The 19,112-nt window shown below is 38.1% G+C and overlaps 1 protein-coding gene across 1 annotated transcript in view; it reads right to left on the bottom strand.

The window, feature by feature from the left end:
• rngtt (RNA guanylyltransferase and 5'-phosphatase) overlaps window positions 1–19,112 on the bottom strand; it is a 105,944-nt gene that overhangs the window by 43,820 nt on the left and 43,012 nt on the right. Inside the window, exon 11 of the mRNA XM_040018339.1 lies at window positions 15,002–15,166. Within this exon, the coding sequence (XP_039874273.1) occupies window positions 15,002–15,166 (165 nt within the window). The remainder of the gene's footprint in view (window positions 1–15,001; window positions 15,167–19,112) is intronic.

The raw sequence follows: 19,112 nt of genomic DNA, 5'->3' as shown, positions 1-19,112 counted from the left end.
GCTGTTTCAAACATATCTATGTAAAGCATAAAGAGGGAATAGCACACCTCTTCAACTACAGAGCAAGACAAATGGTCTTGATTCAGTCAGATATATCCTCAAAAGAGAAGCTGGGGTGAAGGTGAGTTGCAAAGAAGCTTGCAGTTTTTGTAGTTAAAGCAGATTCATGAGCTCACTCTGAATGAGATTTCTCAAGTGGATGCTTAGAAGGATTTCAGCTGATCCAACAACTGATCTGCTGAAATCCTGGCAGAACTTAACTTTTTTAATCCATAATACTCAAGCAAACTTTTGAAAAACTCAAAAACATAATTAGTTTAATACCTATTAGGATGCCTTCCACGAAACATGTAATACTCTTTACTCTTGTTATTGCACACTAAACGTGTATTTATTTCATAAACCTGCATATTCTGCAGTACAAATATAGTGCCTCATTGCAGGTTCACTATAAGCTATGTTCTCTTGTACTGCCTCCTTGTGTTTTTTTAATGTAGAAAATGGAAGCATACAACTCTGTAACTGTGAAAATTAAACAACTTTTAATTGCTTTAATCCAAACACTTTGTAAGCAGAGAAATAAAATGCCAAAAAAAAAAAAATCATGTTCAGTCAAGCATAAAAATGAAGACTGAGGCTTTTGTGTGCTTGACAGGGGGGAGGTCAATGTGAAGAGGCCAGCCAGGGTTAGCCGAGTACTCCATCTTCAGTGATATTTGAAAATGTAAGAACCTGAAATGCAAGACCTTCAAACGAATGTTTCAAGAGTGAACAAGAGAAACGAGATGAAACTGCAATCGCGTGGCAAATCAACCTTCCACAAAAATAAAACTGTGCAAAGACTTTAATGTGATGTTGGGATGTTAGTGTTGTGCTCGCTGTGAAATATTGCCAATATAAAGTCAATGTTCACAGTGGCAGGAAGCGAAACCTATTAATGCTGCTGCTACTGCTGGGAAAGGGAGAAATCGATATAGAAACGTGTCATGTGGCATGGAAAATTCTGCCAGTTGTCAAACCTAATATATGATTGCACAGCTACACACTGCAGAACTGAATATAAGCATTTCAAGGGCCAAACACTAGCAGAAAATACAAAATCAGCTGAGAAAGAGGGCTTGCAAAGCAAGAAATGTCACACTCTCTGTTGCAAAAATATGCACTATATGAATGATCAGCTACGTGACTATTTATGAGAGGTGTGACTCATACAGATGAACCCACAGGGAATTCTTTGCAGTTCCTCTCAGTTCATCGTGGCCCACATCTTTGTGTCAGTATTGTATTTTAATTCACTGTGCTGGCCAAGAGCAAATGCATAAAAAAATATGGAAACATCAGATGTTTTTTTTTTAGGAACTATCTTAAAAAGGAACAATGAAATTGTAACATGATAAATCAGTCATTAAAAAACAAAACTCCAAAACAAAACCAAAAAAAAAAAATCTGCGTTATCATTATCTGCTGTAGTTATGTTGGAGGAAGCTTCTTATGCTGTTTTTGCAAACCTTCACTGATGTTTGGCATTTGGTATGTTCATGCAGAGTGTAAATATATTTCGGCAAGCAGGAAATGGCTTTGGTCAATAAAACAGAAAGCAAATGCATTAGTGCACTGCAGTAGATATCAGGTATCATATCAAGATGTGCTACAGCAGAAAGCAATGCATTTTAGCCATGCAGAAAGGTACTGAAAGGTGGAACAGGGGTGACCTTTTATAATATATTCTATCATGTAATGACAGACAATAAAGTGAGGTCATTAAACTTTAATTAACATTGCCTGCATACATCTCCACTTATTGTCCAGCCTTGACATTTCAATAAGCAGCCATGAACATTGTAAAGTGCCTGCTGACTAGGAGATAGCAAAGTGTTCAGTAGATATGAAGACTGCCAACTATGATTAGAGCCAAGATGAGCTAACACACACTCGTAGTATAGGAGATGAGAGATTGTCATCTGTCCTGGTGCTGCTTGGAGACAAACCAAATTATAAGCTCAATCACAAATACAAGAAATTGTGGAATGAGACAACTAAATTTCCACTCCGCGCAGGGCTCAAAAAGCCTGTTAAAACCAGAAGACCATAGAATTCTTATATAGATGGTCTCTCCTGTTAAGGTCCCGCTGACCTGAGTATTTTGTCCAGCATTAGACCAACAGATTGAGCTGCTCTGTGATCTATGATGATATACTCTGCCACAAAAATTCTCTTTGAAGAGAGCAGATTCTGCTGCACAATACATCAGAAAAAATCTGCTGTGAAGACGGACACTTATTCACTTATTGCATTTTTAAAAAGAAATGGGGATACAAAGATACTGATATTAAGACACAAATATAGAAATTACCTGTTATACCACATGCATGGCACTATTTTTTCCTGTAATTTTTAAATAAAGCCTTTTATCACCTTTTATTTACTGAAAGAAAAATATATTCATGGTGCCAAAACATTCTGACATCCTTGTTATTAGAAGTTTATAGGTTAAAATAACATTATGCTTTATAATTAGTGTTTGTCCTTGAGGTGTTTCTTTTTCCACTGAACATCTGCAAAGCCAGTTTTATTTTTGTATTTTTTTTTTTTTACCTCTACTGCTCACATATTGCTACGATTCTTTCCACAGTGCTGCAACCAGCAGTTAGGATAGTGGAGTATGTAAAGCTCGAAGCAAAAACCTGCTTTCACACACTTGTGTGCACAGTAAAAATGAAAAGGGGATCCACTCATGGAAAAAAAACCTCAAAACATTCCATTGCACTACTTGTGGTCAAAAGGCTCCACAGTCAAGTTTATCCATTTGGTAGCAAAAAAAAAAAAAAAATCTGACAGCTTCTATGGAATTTTACCAGCGCGGCAGGACTAGAGAGTGTGACTTTTATCAATATTCTCCTCTTGCGGTTATCTATTCTTTTGTTCATCCACTGATCTCTGTCCTGCTGTTATACCACTTGATTTACACAATAACTCATCACCTTTACTGAAATGGCAATCTCAGTGATATGGATGCTATGGAAAATGGTGTGATCCTTGGGTCATTTGCAGCATAAAGCGTGTAGCAGCATTAAGTTCTTCTTCAAAGATGATGAATTTGCATTCAAATAGCATGTCTATTATACCACTAGAGGAGTTCCACAAAATACTTTTTCGTTTTTCAGACGATGTGTTCCAGGAAAGTAAGAGAAGTCATTAGCCGTAGAGGGGCGCAGATGCATTTATCTAAAGCAACGGCAAAGTGTTCACTCCCTGCCATATCTGCAAAGAAAGTGGAGCAACATCAGTGCTCTCCAGAATGATGAATGAGTCACAGCAGATCACACAAAGCTTGACAACCATGCTGACATGGAGAAGGCAGGTAGCCAGACTAAAAAGAAATGGTGTCTTTATGAAGGAACGGCACGTAGGCGGTAAGATCTGGGAGTTCCATTTCAGTTCTCTTGCCATCTTAGCACACCCACCCACCACCTTCGGCAAGCACAGTGAACCCTGGATGGAGTGATGAGCAGAAAAGAAGACTTCCACTCACACGTACTCCTACAGTAAGGAAGTTCCTTGGAGTGATAATGCAGAGAGGGCGCAGCGACCCTGCTTTTATGGTTAAACCTCTTTAGGAAGGAAACACAGAGCTGAGCCTGGGACAAGTAGGTTAAGGTGAATAGCAAAGCCCCATTAAGAGATCAGGACTTTATCGTAGACTCCACGGCAGAAACAGGACAGCGAAGACGCTCGGGGAGATAAATCAACCAGTAATATACAGAGCAGTTTTTCTCCCCTTGAGAGAGACTGAATGACAGAGTGATGGAAGTTAGACCATTTTCTTCACCAGTGTTTCACGTTCGAGCTCATTTCACAAAGGGACACAGTGATGAATGATATCCAGCAAATACTGATAGGATTGAAATGACATCAAGTATGCTACTCTGCTTCCCTCTTTTTCTTACTGTGATTCGTCTTCAACAGAGTAAAACGCATATTTTATACAGGACACCGGAGAAAGTCATTTCAGATTATCTGAATATATACAGATTCAGTAAAATAAAATAAAAAAATGCCATAATGGTCAGAACATAGATATTTATTAGAAGCTATACACTCACCAGTCGAAACAGTAAAACCACTCCCAGGTAAAGAGAATAACACTGCTCTCTGGTGAAGAATGCAATGCTTTGCTGAGAATCCTTCAGTTCTGGCAGACCAACCATGACTATGACACTCCCAGAGAGCAACAACATGCCGCAGCAAGACATAAGGCCCTACCACACCTCAAAAATGGCTCGGGAACGAGCTGAGAAACACAACAATGAGCCCAAGGCAGGAACAAGCAGGAGGCCTCGCCCTGAAGCCCAAGGCATCTAAAGGATACACTGCAAATATCCCAGTGTAAAACCGCACAGGACACCACGCAGGTCCTCTGTCAATGCCTTGATGGACTAGAACGTTTTCGGGAGCACAGAGATTATGTCAGTGAGCTCATTTCAGATAAGTTGTTTGCTTTGACCAACACTCCAAAGCGTTTAGAGATACTCGCTACCTCATGATATATAAAAAATAAAAGCAGCTGATTTTAGGAGGGAAAATACACCAAAAGACTACTGGGCATTTGCCCTTTGGGAATGCGGATACTGTAAGTGTTGCAGATTGCTTTTGTTTCGATCTACTGATCATTTTAGCTCTAGTGACAGCTGGTGACAGCCAGCTAGGTAATGGCCCTGACGCTCTGATGACTTGATGCACAAGGAGAAAAATGACAGTGTCAGAGAAATAAATGTGCAAATGCCACCAGTCAACCGAGAAGAACAAACAAATTTATCAAACACATTTGGAGTTTCATATCGGACCGTTTCGACCTGTGTCGCCATAATTTCTCATCCATTTAACTGCAGTAAAGTCAGATTCACTTTCAAAAACAAAGTTAAAATGAAACCTTTGTAAAAGTTATGAAATTGCTTTTCTTTGGGGATTTTTTGGTCTAAAAAACCTGGAATCACTACTGTGGTAAAGATTTTAACAGTTTACTCTTATTTAATCCAGTTGTCTTCTCCAATCTGCACCATTTTTAGTTTTTCAGCTGTTCCCACAAAATATCCCATTGGTTACAAAATTACAGCTGTGATCAAGAAGATGACTTTAAATGACCCATCCCCATGTGGTTAAGAATGACAGACTGTATTAGGCTGAACTGCAAATGCTTGTGTGAAATACCAAATAAAATGAAACTGACAGGTAGAAACATTTTCTGTGCATTTCTACTAAAAGTCAAAATGCCGTGCAGTCCTACCAAGATGAAATAAACCAGGAGGCATTAAAGGTGCACTGAACTCTTCCTATTCAATTTATAAAAACAAACAAACAAATGAATTGATGTTTCCACTGCGAGAGTTGCAAGCGACCAAACAGAGCTACGTGTGAAAATATTTATACGGAATCTGTCCCAGAATGTTTGTAATGAAGTAATGAAGAATATCTACAGTGACATTTTATAAAGAGTAAAAATAGGATAATGTATGCAAAATGCATCTTATGGTGTGTTTTTATAGAAATAACCCAAGCATTCAGGATAATGCAGCTCATTCTTATTAAAGTAACACTGGCTTATTTTTTGTGGAATATAACAATCTCTTCCTCACCACAGCTGGACTGTTATTAAGCACTTTCGTTTCCTGCAGCCTTTGTATTTTCCTGCAGCCTGCTCATCCTCTTTACTCTAAGGAGGTCTAGTTGCGGGGGCTGAATCAAAGGTGGAAAGGATGGATTGATATTCCAGTCATACTGTGGGGCTGTTGCTGGAGGAACCTTTCAACCCTAATGTGAATGGTTCTATAAAGGCTGTGTGCAGTTGCCTATTAGATGAAAAGCCCACATCAGAGTGTGCAAGGCAGCTAAACCACTGGCTGGCCTGGAGTCAAACATGGTTATCCAGTCTTGAAAATGTCAGTGTCTTTAAAAAAAAAGAAAATTGATTGTATTTGATTTGACACTTCCAAAAAAACTCAATTATTAACACTTAGACGATTAAACTAGAAGAGGCCAAAGATGATGAAAAATCACAAGGGCGCAGCGTGAAATTAAAATGTGTTATGAGGGGAATTTGGTTTAACCGGACAGGTGTCTTGATGACTGATGGACATGGTCCAACATTTCTAGCCACAAAATTGGAAAAAGTTTTTACAAGATCATGAAAAACTTTCAGCATAATAATGAATAATATTAAGTCTGGTTCGGTAACCCTATTGACTAAAGAATTATTAACGCAGAGCTTCATTAACACCTCTCTGATAGTGTTATTTCTGCACTGGACTGAATTCTATTTTAGAGATATAGGTAACTGTATTTACTTGGCTTTCTTTGTGAGGACATCTGTAAAATATAGATAACTAATTAAGCAAACTCTGTGAGTCATTATTAAAAAAAGCCACCAGGTATTTTTGATGGTTAGGTAATGCAATACTTGCATATTGATCAATGACTGGTCAAGAGGTAAAAGGGTATGGAGTGGGTCTAAAGACTGGGTTACAACCAAAAAAACAAAAAACAAAATTACAAGTTGGTACAAGCAGTGGAAACCTTTGCAAAGAGACAGTAAAAATGACAATATTTGAGCAATATCAATATTTTGGGCATTAATTAAGTGATCATAGGAAAGAGATGGGACTTTAGCCAGTCCAAGTCTGTGCTGAAGCTACACCACTGCCAGTTAGACGCATTACCGGTCTGCCTCCAAGACAGGAAAGATAAACTGACTACTGCAAACGCACAGCAGTGCTGAACACAGCCCACATACTCAGACACATTCATACAGACAGCAGACAGAGTGTCAGTGTGAAAAGGCAATGACCAGGAGGCAGCCTTTTACTGGGCTCCGATAGCATGCTGTGCTGTCAGTAAGAGAAGAGAGTGTGATGGTTTTGGAGTTGGCTGCATATCTGAAAGGTAAAAGATCGGACTTTGTGTAGAAGAGTTCAAAGGAGTTACATGTCAGGATTTAGATGTGGTTATACTATTACTGACCTTAAACTTTGATATTAAACAAAAACATTGAATAGCAAAGGCATACTCCAAAGCATTAAAAAAAACAACAACTAACTTTTAGCAGAAAAAGGTTGATTTAAGTAACTGCTCACTTTATTTGACAGTTGAGTGTGTAGACTAGAGACAATCAAACCCAGGCCATTGGTAATGGCACATCTCGTATGTCCCTAACAATCAGGCATACAGCTCACACTGGCAAATAATCCTTGTTAACCAAAAAGTCATTCCATTTGTGTGTTTGTCCAATGACTAGACAACTAAAAGTCTAAAAGAAAAAGGGAGGCTTACTTGTCAGATAAAATGAAGCTATTCTAATCAATTAAAATATTTGCAGATTACCTTTTCTTCTGTTTACTAATTGGATCATTAGTTGAGTAAATTTCTTGCTTCGCGCTGGAGCATAAATATTTTAGACTACCCTTCTTGTTTAGGAAAAACAACTGCACTTGCTTTCGATATGTAATTGGGCTGTGGAGAAAATGTATATGCATAAACAGAATGGATACAATTCAACCTTTTAATACTAACAAATGTAGCAATACTGACCTTATACTAAATAATGTATATTTTGCTCCTGGAAAATTACAAAGTATGAGAATGCACCACACTCAAAATGTGTCTGCAAAAACTCTGTAACAGAGACCTGTAAAAATGCCTCTATAAGGGATGAGAGTGAACTTGGTAAAAACTAATGATGCATGATATTCCCAGGAAACTTCCAAGGGCCTAAATTACTAGAAATTACCACGAAATTTCTCTAGTTGATTACCTACATGAAGACAATATGTCTATATATAGGCACTTCACCCGTTGCCTACTGGTGGTGGTCAGAGGGCCCGGTGGCGCCAGTGTCTGACAGCCTCGCCTCTGTCAGTGCGCCCCAGGGTGGTTGTGGCTACAATGTAGCTTGCCATCACCAGTGTGTGAATGGGTGGATGACTGGATATGTAAAGCGCTTTGGGGTCCTTAGGGACTAGTAAAGCGCTATATAAATACAGGCCATTTTACCATTTATTTTTTTAAGTTTATAAAAATTTTATGTGGCAGTTTACATACATATAACACATATGTTGTATACATATCAAACTTACACAGGTGAGTAGTAATAACGTATTTGGGGCAGTTTCTTTTAGTTAGTCTGAAAGAAGACACGTTATGGAGGCATTTCAAAACGGACAGGTACATGTGTGAGAGTTTTAAATGAACAGGCACCGTCTATTGGCTGCTTCTCATCTCCGGTTGATTATCACTCATGTATTACATAAGCAATTTAAACAAGACTTTATTGATATTTACCTTTATGTAGGTCCTTCTTCTGAAACAGATGCATTTAATAGGATCATGTGTTGGAAAGAGGGTGAAAAACATTCTCTATACAGATACACAGTGTGACATTTTGTAGTCCATAGGGCCTCACAGGAATTTATAGTGTGTCTGTAATAATTTCACCTTTCAGGTTCAAGCCAGCCAGCAGCTGCCATGGGAAATGTCAACTTCGAGCTTGAAGCTTAGATGCTGTTTCCATGGTTATGTTCAAAAACATTTTTTCCTCTTTTGTAAAACGAAATAATGCAATAGCTGCAGTATCACTCAGGTTTTTATGTCCTTGTACAAATTAAAAAATAATAATAATACAATTTTGACTTTAAAATTCACAGCACAGAAATGATTAAAAATTCTATTTAAAAAAAAAAAAATCAGTTTAACATAATAGAAGTTGTGCTGCTGGCTTTTTATTAGGATGGATGGGGACAAGGACACCCTGAAACGACCATGGTTTAAAAAGAAGAAGAAGAAACCAGCAGCCTAAAAGCAGAGTAGCGAAATGCAAGAACACCTGCTGACCTGACCCAGAGGACACGTGTTTCGTCATCCGCCCTGAGCCTGGAAGGAGGAAGGAGAGCAGGCAAGCAGAAGAAATAAAAGAAGCTGCCTCACTTGATTTTGCTACATATTTAGCTGCTTTCCCGTTAGTGAATCCGACCTTTACTGTATAGATATGCCATGCATCATCAGCTCTTGCATAATGTCTTGGAGGCTTTGAAGAAAACTAAAAAATCTCAAAGCAACTGAGGTAAACAAACATTAGTCATCCAGTCCATGTTGTGTGTTCTTCCACGCAGCATAAGCCCTTATACAACAGTCAACATGTTTCCCTCTATGAGTGGGTGCAGCAGCAGGCACAGCAGCAAGAGAGAGAGTGAGGACGCAGGTTATGAAGTGCAGCTTGTTCTTGAACCTAACCGTGGAGGATGTATTACCATGGCCTTAGGTGCAGGCTGACACTTTTTCCTTCTTTTTTTTGCAGTGCATTTCATAAAGTAGGTGGGACATGCAGCTGAGCCGTTAGAGTTCCCCCAACCTCAAATTACATAATTTTCTGGCCTTAATTAGGACAAATAAATCTTGTAGATATGAAGGTCAATAATGTAGATTTGATCTTACTAGCTTGCCCATTATCCAGTATGTTGGGTAGATCGCCACAGAGGAACTTTTATACTAAGCTGTGATTAAAGCGTGTTTGTGTTTTGTTTTTGTTTTTTAACCAAGTTAAAACACCCACATGAAGGAGGTAAAAAAAGATGGAAACCTGAGTGCTTGCTTCTTCAGCACCAACAGCTGGAGACTCGACTGACAGAGGTGTGAGGTCAGGGAGCAACAGGAAACCAGCCGACTGACAGCCTTCAGCTAATGAGACATGCTGTTCCGGAGGCGTTACTTTCCTCCGGCCCCACCACAGTATACCTGCTCCGACTGACAAACATGAACTCTGACTCATGAGTCAGGGAAATGCAACAAGAGCACCATGAAGGGAGGACGTTTACATGAAATCAAGAACCATTAATACTGAGGAACGGGAGCCGGGAAAGAATAAAAAGGCTTCTCATCACATTTTGGCCATCGGCCATCTGAAAGCGTAACTTTGGCCTTCTGACCATGAACTAGTTTTATTTAACAAGAGAAATGTTGGTGTAGCTTGCTTCAGTCTCGCACATCTGCAGCACTACCATCGGGGATTAACTTTTTCCAACTGAATTTTGAAAGTGCTTCCATTTAGTTAAAACCTTACGTAGAAACTCGGTCTCCTTCTGGCTTTGCAGAGATAAATTCCTGGTATAATTTAAAAACATGCACGCGTTTCAGTTCGCCTTTTTCACAGCCTAAAGTATAAAGCAGACAACTCAAATGATGTTAGGTTAAACTCTCAGCACAGATTCTGCAGCTGCTTATCAGGTGTAGGCAGCCTCAAGGCCATATGTCACCAACTGCTGACAATCAGTGCACTACTAATTTATACTCACTGACCATTTAATAGGAATACCAGTGAAATCTAAAGCAAAGCACAATGTTGCCAACAAGGGAAACTATTCGGGCCACTTGGACAACATGAACTGCACACAAACTAACAGATATTCTAAGCGACTATTCTGAATACTTTCGGTCCAACTTTTCAACTTATTTTGTCATCAGGAAACTGCAGGAGAAAAGCAGCCATCACAGCAGCACACAAACAAAAAGCAACCAAACAAAACTGCCTTCATTCAAAATCTACCCCTAGTGATTTTATAGAGCATTTGCCCTAAAATCTATTTCACTTTTCTACTTACATTTTAAAGGGAAGTCGATTTCATTGCTTTTTTTTTTTTTTTTTTTATATTCAGCATGCTACTCTAAACCTTAATCTCGCCCAGTGTGATTAGGTTCGTGCTCTGTGAAAAGACTGCAATCTCACAAAAAAAAAGTATCCAGATAACCATTTTTCAGGTCTCTATCCAAATTCAATCTCAGTTAGAAAAAAAAAAAAAAAAAAAAAAAGGTGTTTCAAGATGACATTGAGTTCAGCTAAGAAAGTTGGTTCTTCTTTCCCCATTTCATGACTTTCTAGTTTCCAGGGAGAAGATGCTAGCTGTGTTGGAGATATCAGTATTTTGTAGGGGTGGGGGGAAAAATCGATACTGTGTAGTATCGTGATATTTTGTTTGCTAATAATGTATCGATACAGGGACAGCAGAAATCGATATTTTGTTACAAAAAAAGTTTTTGTGGACTGGAACATGCTCTGACTTCAGAGCATGTTGATCCTTTTTCTGAGCAAGAATCCTGACATTCCTTCACTGTCCAAATGTGTTTAACTTGTTTTATGGCAGCAATAAACATGACAGTTTACTTATTTTAATTTAAGACATGTTTTATTTTAATTAAGTTTAAAACTTTTTTATTTAATGTAAAATTATATTTTGTTTTAATTTACTTTCAAATTCTTCAGTTGCTGAATGGGCTGCATAGTTTTCATAAATTGCATAGTTCAGAATAGCTATAATTGTACCAGATGGTTGCATTCAGTTAAGTTGGACTAGACTGTAATACAAACCGTCCAGTTTGTCAACAATAAAACTGAAATGAGAGAAAGACTGAGTGTGAGAATTTGATATTAGATAAAATGAATATTGATAAAGTTTACCTTTATGGACAGAATCTGAATATCGCACAATATTTTAAAAAAATTGCAAGTAATATCGTATCGTGCGTTAAGTATTGTGATAATATCATATCGTGGGATGTATGGTGATTCCCACCTCTAGTATTTTGTAGGGGATCTTTATTCATCTTAGGCCTAAAATATGATACATGACGGTGAGATATTAGAAACTCTATAAAAAGGGCACAGCCAAACCTAGACCACCTAATATCCTTTTTAAATGTTAAGGTTACTAAACTGTGACTTAATTGAATCTGAATACACCTTGAACCACATTTAATTACTGCACGCTTTACAGAAGGCCTCACCGCATGATTGCTTTTAAAAATTGAATTAAAAAACAGAAATTTAAAGAAGAAAAGCCCGTTTAAATTTATTCCTACTTTAAAGAGCAATTAATTGAGTTGAACAGATGTAACTTGTTTCTCTTTCTTCCCCTCACAGACAGACCTTTCCACCAGAAGACGTCTGCTCATCTGCTCACAACAGCAACTCATTTTCATGTTATTCATTAAAATAAAACAAATTCTGCATTCTTTTGCCAACTTAAAACATGGATTTTAGTAGCTAAAAAAAAATGAAATAATATGCAAGCTCCAACTTTTTAAGAGTTCATCATCAAGGTCAAAAACCACCTGTTAGAAAAAGTTCTGTCACACACCAAAAAGTTAATAAAACTTAGACTTGAGTTTTATGATTAGTTCACTCTTAAGGGAAACTTGCCAGCTTCCAGTGGGCTGAGACTGTAACACTCTTTTCTGTAATCCAGGAAGGAATATGAATTTCTACCTTACAAACTGATCCTCTGTGGAAATTGCCAATACTCTTAAACTCTGCAAGCAAGAAAATGACCAGACATTCCAGTCTTGACTTGATGTCTAATGCCACGAAGGGAATATAGAGATTTCTGCCGAATACATTCTCAGTCCAATTTAGAAGTACCTCTTACCAGAGGATTTTTTTTTTTTAATGTATTGAGAATAATGTGCATTTTTGTTTTTATTGTGAAACATCAGCCATCCGAAAATGATATTTAGAATATTGTACAAGTGCACAGAACAAACTAATTTACTTGTGAACATTTATTAGTAAGTTGAGATAAGAGCATATTTGACAGTTAGTTAAAGATTTCATCATAACAACCAGGAAAAAACTGCAGCATTTAAACAAAGAGCTACAGTTAAGTGCAGGAATTTAAGGTTATAGCAATATTAGACACTGCAACTTTTCCCATCTCCCTGCAGGTGATTATTACAGTGGGTGTAACTGGAGTTTGACAACATGGGTACTTGTATATAAAATACATGTAAATAAAAATGCATATTACTATAATACACTAGCTCTTTGTCTGTCTGGCAACTCCTTCAACACAGTCATGAGCTTAGCAGCATAACTTGGCAGATATTTACATCTTGGGCAACTGAAGAGATATATATATATATAGTATTAAATATTATGATATCGTCATGACGTCTAGCAACAAGCAAAAATGACCAACTGCTAGCATTTATACCCAGAAAAACCTTATAAACACATCTCATTTTAGTTTCAAGACAATAACATCTAATTCCCCCCATTAAAACTTATCGCAGCTGCTTCACATTTAGTTTTGGCAGGCCTACACAGTCTGTCGAGCAATATCACAATAAATATTAGCCGTGACTGAATTTCAATTAAAAAATAATTATATCACAATTTTTAAAAACGCGAAAACGAATACTATTAGTTTATGAAGATATTTAAAATTATAATTCGATATTTTATTTTGCTGTATTCAATGATGAAAAAACAAATTACACACAATTTCTTTTCACAAGCTTGGTAATTTATGATAATTGTAATTGAAGGGCCTGATTTATATCACATTCATGTAAGCAAATCTAATTTGGCCACAGTTTTTCTTCAACTAATGAAGAAGCAGTGTGCATCACATCAAACTAAATTAAACATGGCATGAATACAATTAATTGTAGAGCAAGATCAGAATTATTGGCTACTGTCAGCCAAGTCCACTCTATCCTCATAAGAGGGAAATTCCAAAAATATATTATCTGGTTGCCCTGATGGACAAATTCTGTAAAACTAAAAGGGTTCTTTGTAAGATAATTGGAAAAGTGGAGGAAGCAAAAAGAATAAATGTTCCCAATTGGTGGGGAAATGGCGACATGAATGTGTAAGTGTGCGAAATAAAAAACAGGAGCCTAGCAACAGACAAAAGCTATCATTCAACTCCAGCCTGTGACTGAAATATCCCCAAAATGGAATTTCTGGTTGATATGCCATGAAGTAGATGGTTGTGCTGCTATGAATTAATGAGACAGATTCCAGCTTCTCCCTCTTAATGTCCCATACAACAGAGATATGCCTGTATGGGGAGCAGATGGCCAGTGAAAAAACACAATAGAGCAGTCAGAAACCAGACAGCTCTGACTTCATTTCGAGAAAATCTCGATCAGCATGAACCCCAAAGCTCGCAGAGGTTATGCCTTACAAAGTGTCTTAGAAAAGACGATAGCAAAGGGTTAGACCAGAGGTAACGCAACCATTCATACTAGGAATTTTGCACAAAAGCACAAAAACACCAAGATATCAATGTTGGCAGAAGAAGAAGTGGAAAAAGCAGAAGAAATGTCAAAAACTTCACCCCCTCCAAACACTTTGATCGTCGCCGAATATGGAGCGCCAACATTCCCAACTGATCTTTGTCCGAGCAAAACATGAAACTAATTGTGCTCTGACCTCCCACAGACCTGATTGTAGGGCACAAGAGCAGGCCTTTGAGAGAGGCTTAACATCTTTTGAGAGAAATAAAGTCACTGCCATTTGCAGCCTATGAACAGCACAGTACTCCAACCTGGGCCATGAAGATGTACGACAGGACAAAAGCATAAAAACATCACCCAAAATAGACAGTAAATATATCTGAGTAAACATAGAAATGTATTTTATGTTTATTCATGGTATTAATGTGCTAATTAAAGCAATGCTAGGAGACGACCACTCCAAAATGTTATAAAGTGAAGTTTCGTTTTTTTCCTCCTAGTCAGAGTTTGCAACACCAGCAGTGTATTGTTACGCTTACAGCTACCACGCACCTGAGAACTATTATGATCCATCCCAGCCTAGGTAGCTGTGAGTTCCCTCCCTTAGGCCCAACCTCAAGAGGGCGCCTGCTTCCTTCTATGAGACTGGACTTGCTATAAGAAGTTGGTGTATTGATGTGTTTCAGCTGCTCTTGGTCTGCCCCCACCAGCTCAGACCAATTTGCTCATGAATTACTGTTGCCCTGGAAAACAACGTCTAGGGATATAACTGGGACACAACTAGCTCAACAAATTCATTTTAGGAAACAATATGTGAGGAATTTGGGTCGTCTGTGTTTCTTTGTTTGAAAAGCTGGATTTTGCTTCAACTGGGCGCCATCTGTGTAAGAAATGGAGAGGGACATGGACTGGAAAGGGAAAAGAGCACCGTTGATTACAATACCTTGCGTGAAGCATGAATGTCATAGAAGGGCTTTTGTCGGACACTGTAGGGCTCCTTGGTCTTGTCAATCTGTCCAGTCTTCATCTTTTCGTTCCTGGGAGAAATTATTTCCTTTTCTATGCATAACAGCCGGATATTGAAATCACACTGGCCAACAGGCTGTCCCTGAAACACAAAACAAAATCAGTTATTCAACTCTACCCTCTTGCAAACATTCACAGGTTATTCTATGCTCGGCTATTCACAAACAAGAACAATTAACATCTATACGAATGCGACAAATACGGCAGTATTTATTTGGACTTGGATTTAACTTTGCAGTTGTTCCAAGGCTAGATTAGCGCATACATTTTAAAATGCATTTCTTTTGTGAAAACATATTACAGATATGTCAAGATTACTGAACTGCCAGTTTTGTTACCATGGCAACACTGGTAATTTTACTTTTCGTGGGGTTGAGGACTAGGACTTTTGTACATCTGAACAAGGCAGGCATTCTCAATAGGGCAACAAAAAGAACTTTACAATTGGTGTGACAGTAGCATAAAGTACACTTTGAGGTGCTTCTTGGAATCCTTTCCTCAGAATGAACAGACTGATGAAAATAGGACGAGGGACTTTTTTCATGATGACCCAGTCAACTGCAAACAAACTGCTAAGTATATTCAATCAGACATTAGACCACAAAACAATACTCCATAAATGTGTAAATGCAATTACATATCTCGCCAATATTTGACCAATATTGAGTGTTTAAATTCATCGGCATAATGATGGAGTTGCTCCCGTCCTTTGCAGCTATAACAGCTTCCACTCTTCTGGGAAGGCTCTCTACAAGAGTTTGAAATGTGTCTGTGGGAATTTTTGCCCATTCATCCAGAAGAGTGTATGTACGGTCAGACCACTGATGTTGAATGAGCTGGCCTGGAATACAATCTTTGCTCTAGTTCATCCCAAAAGTGTTTGATGGAGTTCAAGTCAGGAGTCTGTGTGTGCCAGTAAACACCAAAACTCATGCAACCATGAGTTTATGGACAGAAAATTACATTCCCAAATGGTTCCCAGAAAATTTCTTGGTAAGCTGAAGCATTAAAATTCCCCTCGACCTACCACAGAGAAATAACCCCACAGCAATATCCCTCCTCCACCAAACTTAACAGTTGGAACAATGCAGTGAGGCAGGTAATGTTCTTTTTGACATCTCAGTCTGCTACATAGAAAAGCGTGAGTTATCACTCCACAGAATATCTTTCCACTGTTCCAGACTTCAGTGGCGGTGTGCTTTACACCACTCCATCCAACCCTTGGCATTATGCATGCGTGCCATAGAAATCCAAACCGTGAATTCCCCTGAGTAAGCAGAATGTTGGGGACTTTGATGCACTATGTGCGCCTCAGTGCTCAGCGACCCCGCTCTATAACTTTACATGGTCTACCACTTTGCGGTTGAAGTTCTGTGATTCCTAAACGTTTGCACTTTGCATTAATACCACTTACAGTTGATTGTGGAATATCTAGGAGAGATGAAATTTCACATACTGGCTTGCTACAAAGCTTATTAGAACAACTCAGTCACTCACAAATGTTTATAAAGGCAGGCTGCATGGCTAGGTGCTTGATTTTATACAGCTGTGGTAATGAGCAAGAAATCACCTGATTTCAATCATTAAGAGGTGTGGCCCAATACTTTTATATATGGTAACCTGTGAAAAGGTTACTTTAACATCAGCTGAACTCGTCCCAAAAAGTGCACTGCACAGCTAAATCAGCTTTTCTTTGTCACCATGACAACAGTTTCCCCACAATGTTGGTCAATCACTGTTATTCCACATAGACAAGCATTTCAACCTGAGCCACTACTTTCGTTTACACAGACGGGGGCCACAAAGGTTCTGCCACAACCATCTGCTGGTCCACTGTGACTTTGACAGGAAAAAGTACAGCAAAGCTTGTTCCTGTCCCGGGTTATAAATAATAAAGCTCAGGTGGAAAATGTAAAAGTGTTAAATGGTGCCGAGGAGTTTGAGACAGCCTGATACGGCTCGTTACCGCCACATATTTTCTACTGCTCGGCCGACAAAGCAATTAAAAACAACGACTCACAGACTTCACTTTTATCAAAACTGCTGACGTTAGTGATGAAAATCTGCCAGATGATCATGAACCAAATACATGGCAACAATTTGACATTTAATTGAAAAAAATGAGCTCAAACTCCAACTGAGCTGCAATTTATTTGGTGCCAAAGCACATCATAAATCACAGAAAGCTTTTTTACCCGGCTGTGATAAGCACAAAAATACTTTTTAATTTCTAACCCAAACACCTCCTTGACTGTTAAAATTGATATTTATTATAAAAGAAAGAAAAGACGAAGCAGACAATCCATTTTCAAACCACTTTATGATTTGCCAGAAAACTACATACTTTGGCAAGATAGACTTGTTTTTAACCGAGCAGTTACACAACAGTATTCTCTATGCTAATCACTGGCTCTGGTACAGCCACTAAATAAAAAGAATAATGGAATTGAATTTAAAAATGTGTTTGGCACCGATAACAGCAGCATGTTGTTCCAAACATCATTCTATCTGCTTATTGAAAATACAATAATCTTTCCTTTGTAGGGCTTAAATAAACAATCTTAAAGCCCATGATAGTAATTATTAATTTACTGTAGATGATCTTTACTACATTAAAAGCATTTATGTTTTGTTAATTAGATAATTATTTTTGTCAAAGGATGATTGCCAACAAGTTTAACACATTTTTCTAAAATGATGGCAATCTAAGACAAGGGGGAAAAAATGGGTAAAAGAAACGTTCCAACAGCCACTTTTTCTACTGAAACTGGCAAAAGTTTTTGAACATGAATGAAAAATAAATAAATATACAAATCGATGAACTGACTGTTACAGGTCTACTGTACAGCCTAATGCAAAGCCAGTTTTTAAGCAGCAATTATTCGAGTATTGGACCATTTCATGAGGTTTTAGTTTCTTAGACAAAGAACATCGATTTATCAAAACAATTCGTCGAAACATTAGCAATTTTTACAGCTCTTACACCAGCAGGATGGATCAATATTCTCTCATGTGTATCGAGAGGCCCAAAGGCTTAAGACCTAAGCATTTGTATTCTACTCGAAGTGTTTGGTAAAGGCCACTTCTCTTCTCAACAGCTTTCTAAGGAATTATTGGAAATGGCAGGGGAAAAGATTTCTGAATAAAAGGACGAGACAGTGAATGACAAAGAATTAGCTATGATTAGACGCATTACTAGAGTGTGCTATTTTGTGAGTCACGCAGATTTTCAGCAAAACAGAAAAGAAGATCAGAGCCCTCTTGAAAAGTATACCTTTTCAAACAGGCACTTTGGAAAGACTTCTGTATTATGTACGCTGCATAGATTACATACAGCTACAAGAGAGACAAAATTGATATGGCAAAATATTTTATTGGCTTCCATGGGTGACAGATTGGTAGTAAAAGTGAGTGTGTTTAACACACGTGCAGCAGCACTAAATGACTTTCCTTAGCACTCTGACTCATGGTGGTGCACAGAAAAGGAAAGGGAGTAAAGTGAATGAAGGCAACCAAGTTGAGAAGAAGAAAAAAAACTCACAGGGTGGAAAATAGGAGAAAACAGAGGAGAGCATTTCAGAGAGCTAATTACCGGAACGGGCATATTATTAATATTTATTAATAATATTAATGTATTAATAAACACACACACACACACACACACACACACACACACACACACACACACACACACACACACACACACACACACGCTATGATGTGTATGCCTTTAGAAATACAGGTAAAATCTGACCCACTTAATGGTACGTAGACTTATTGGCCACTTTATTAGGTATGGCTCATGATCAAAACAAATACCTAATCAGCCAATCACATAGCAGCAACTCTATGCATTTAAGCATGTAGACATGGTCAAGACAACAGAGTGGATGGTTTAATAGACTTTGAATGTGGCATGGTTGTTGGTGTTCTAATTATTTTAGAAACTGCTGATCTGCTGGGAATTTTTTTTTTTTTTTTTTTTTTTTTACACACAACCATATTTAGGATTGACAAAGAATGCTCCG

Source organism: Simochromis diagramma, unplaced genomic scaffold (assembly GCF_900408965.1).
Source record: "Simochromis diagramma unplaced genomic scaffold, fSimDia1.1 OVJJ01000802.1, whole genome shotgun sequence".
Lineage (NCBI taxonomy): Eukaryota > Metazoa > Chordata > Actinopteri > Cichliformes > Cichlidae > Simochromis > Simochromis diagramma.
Note: the sequence above shows the minus strand (reverse complement) of the source record. Positions and strands in the feature narration are given on the sequence as shown.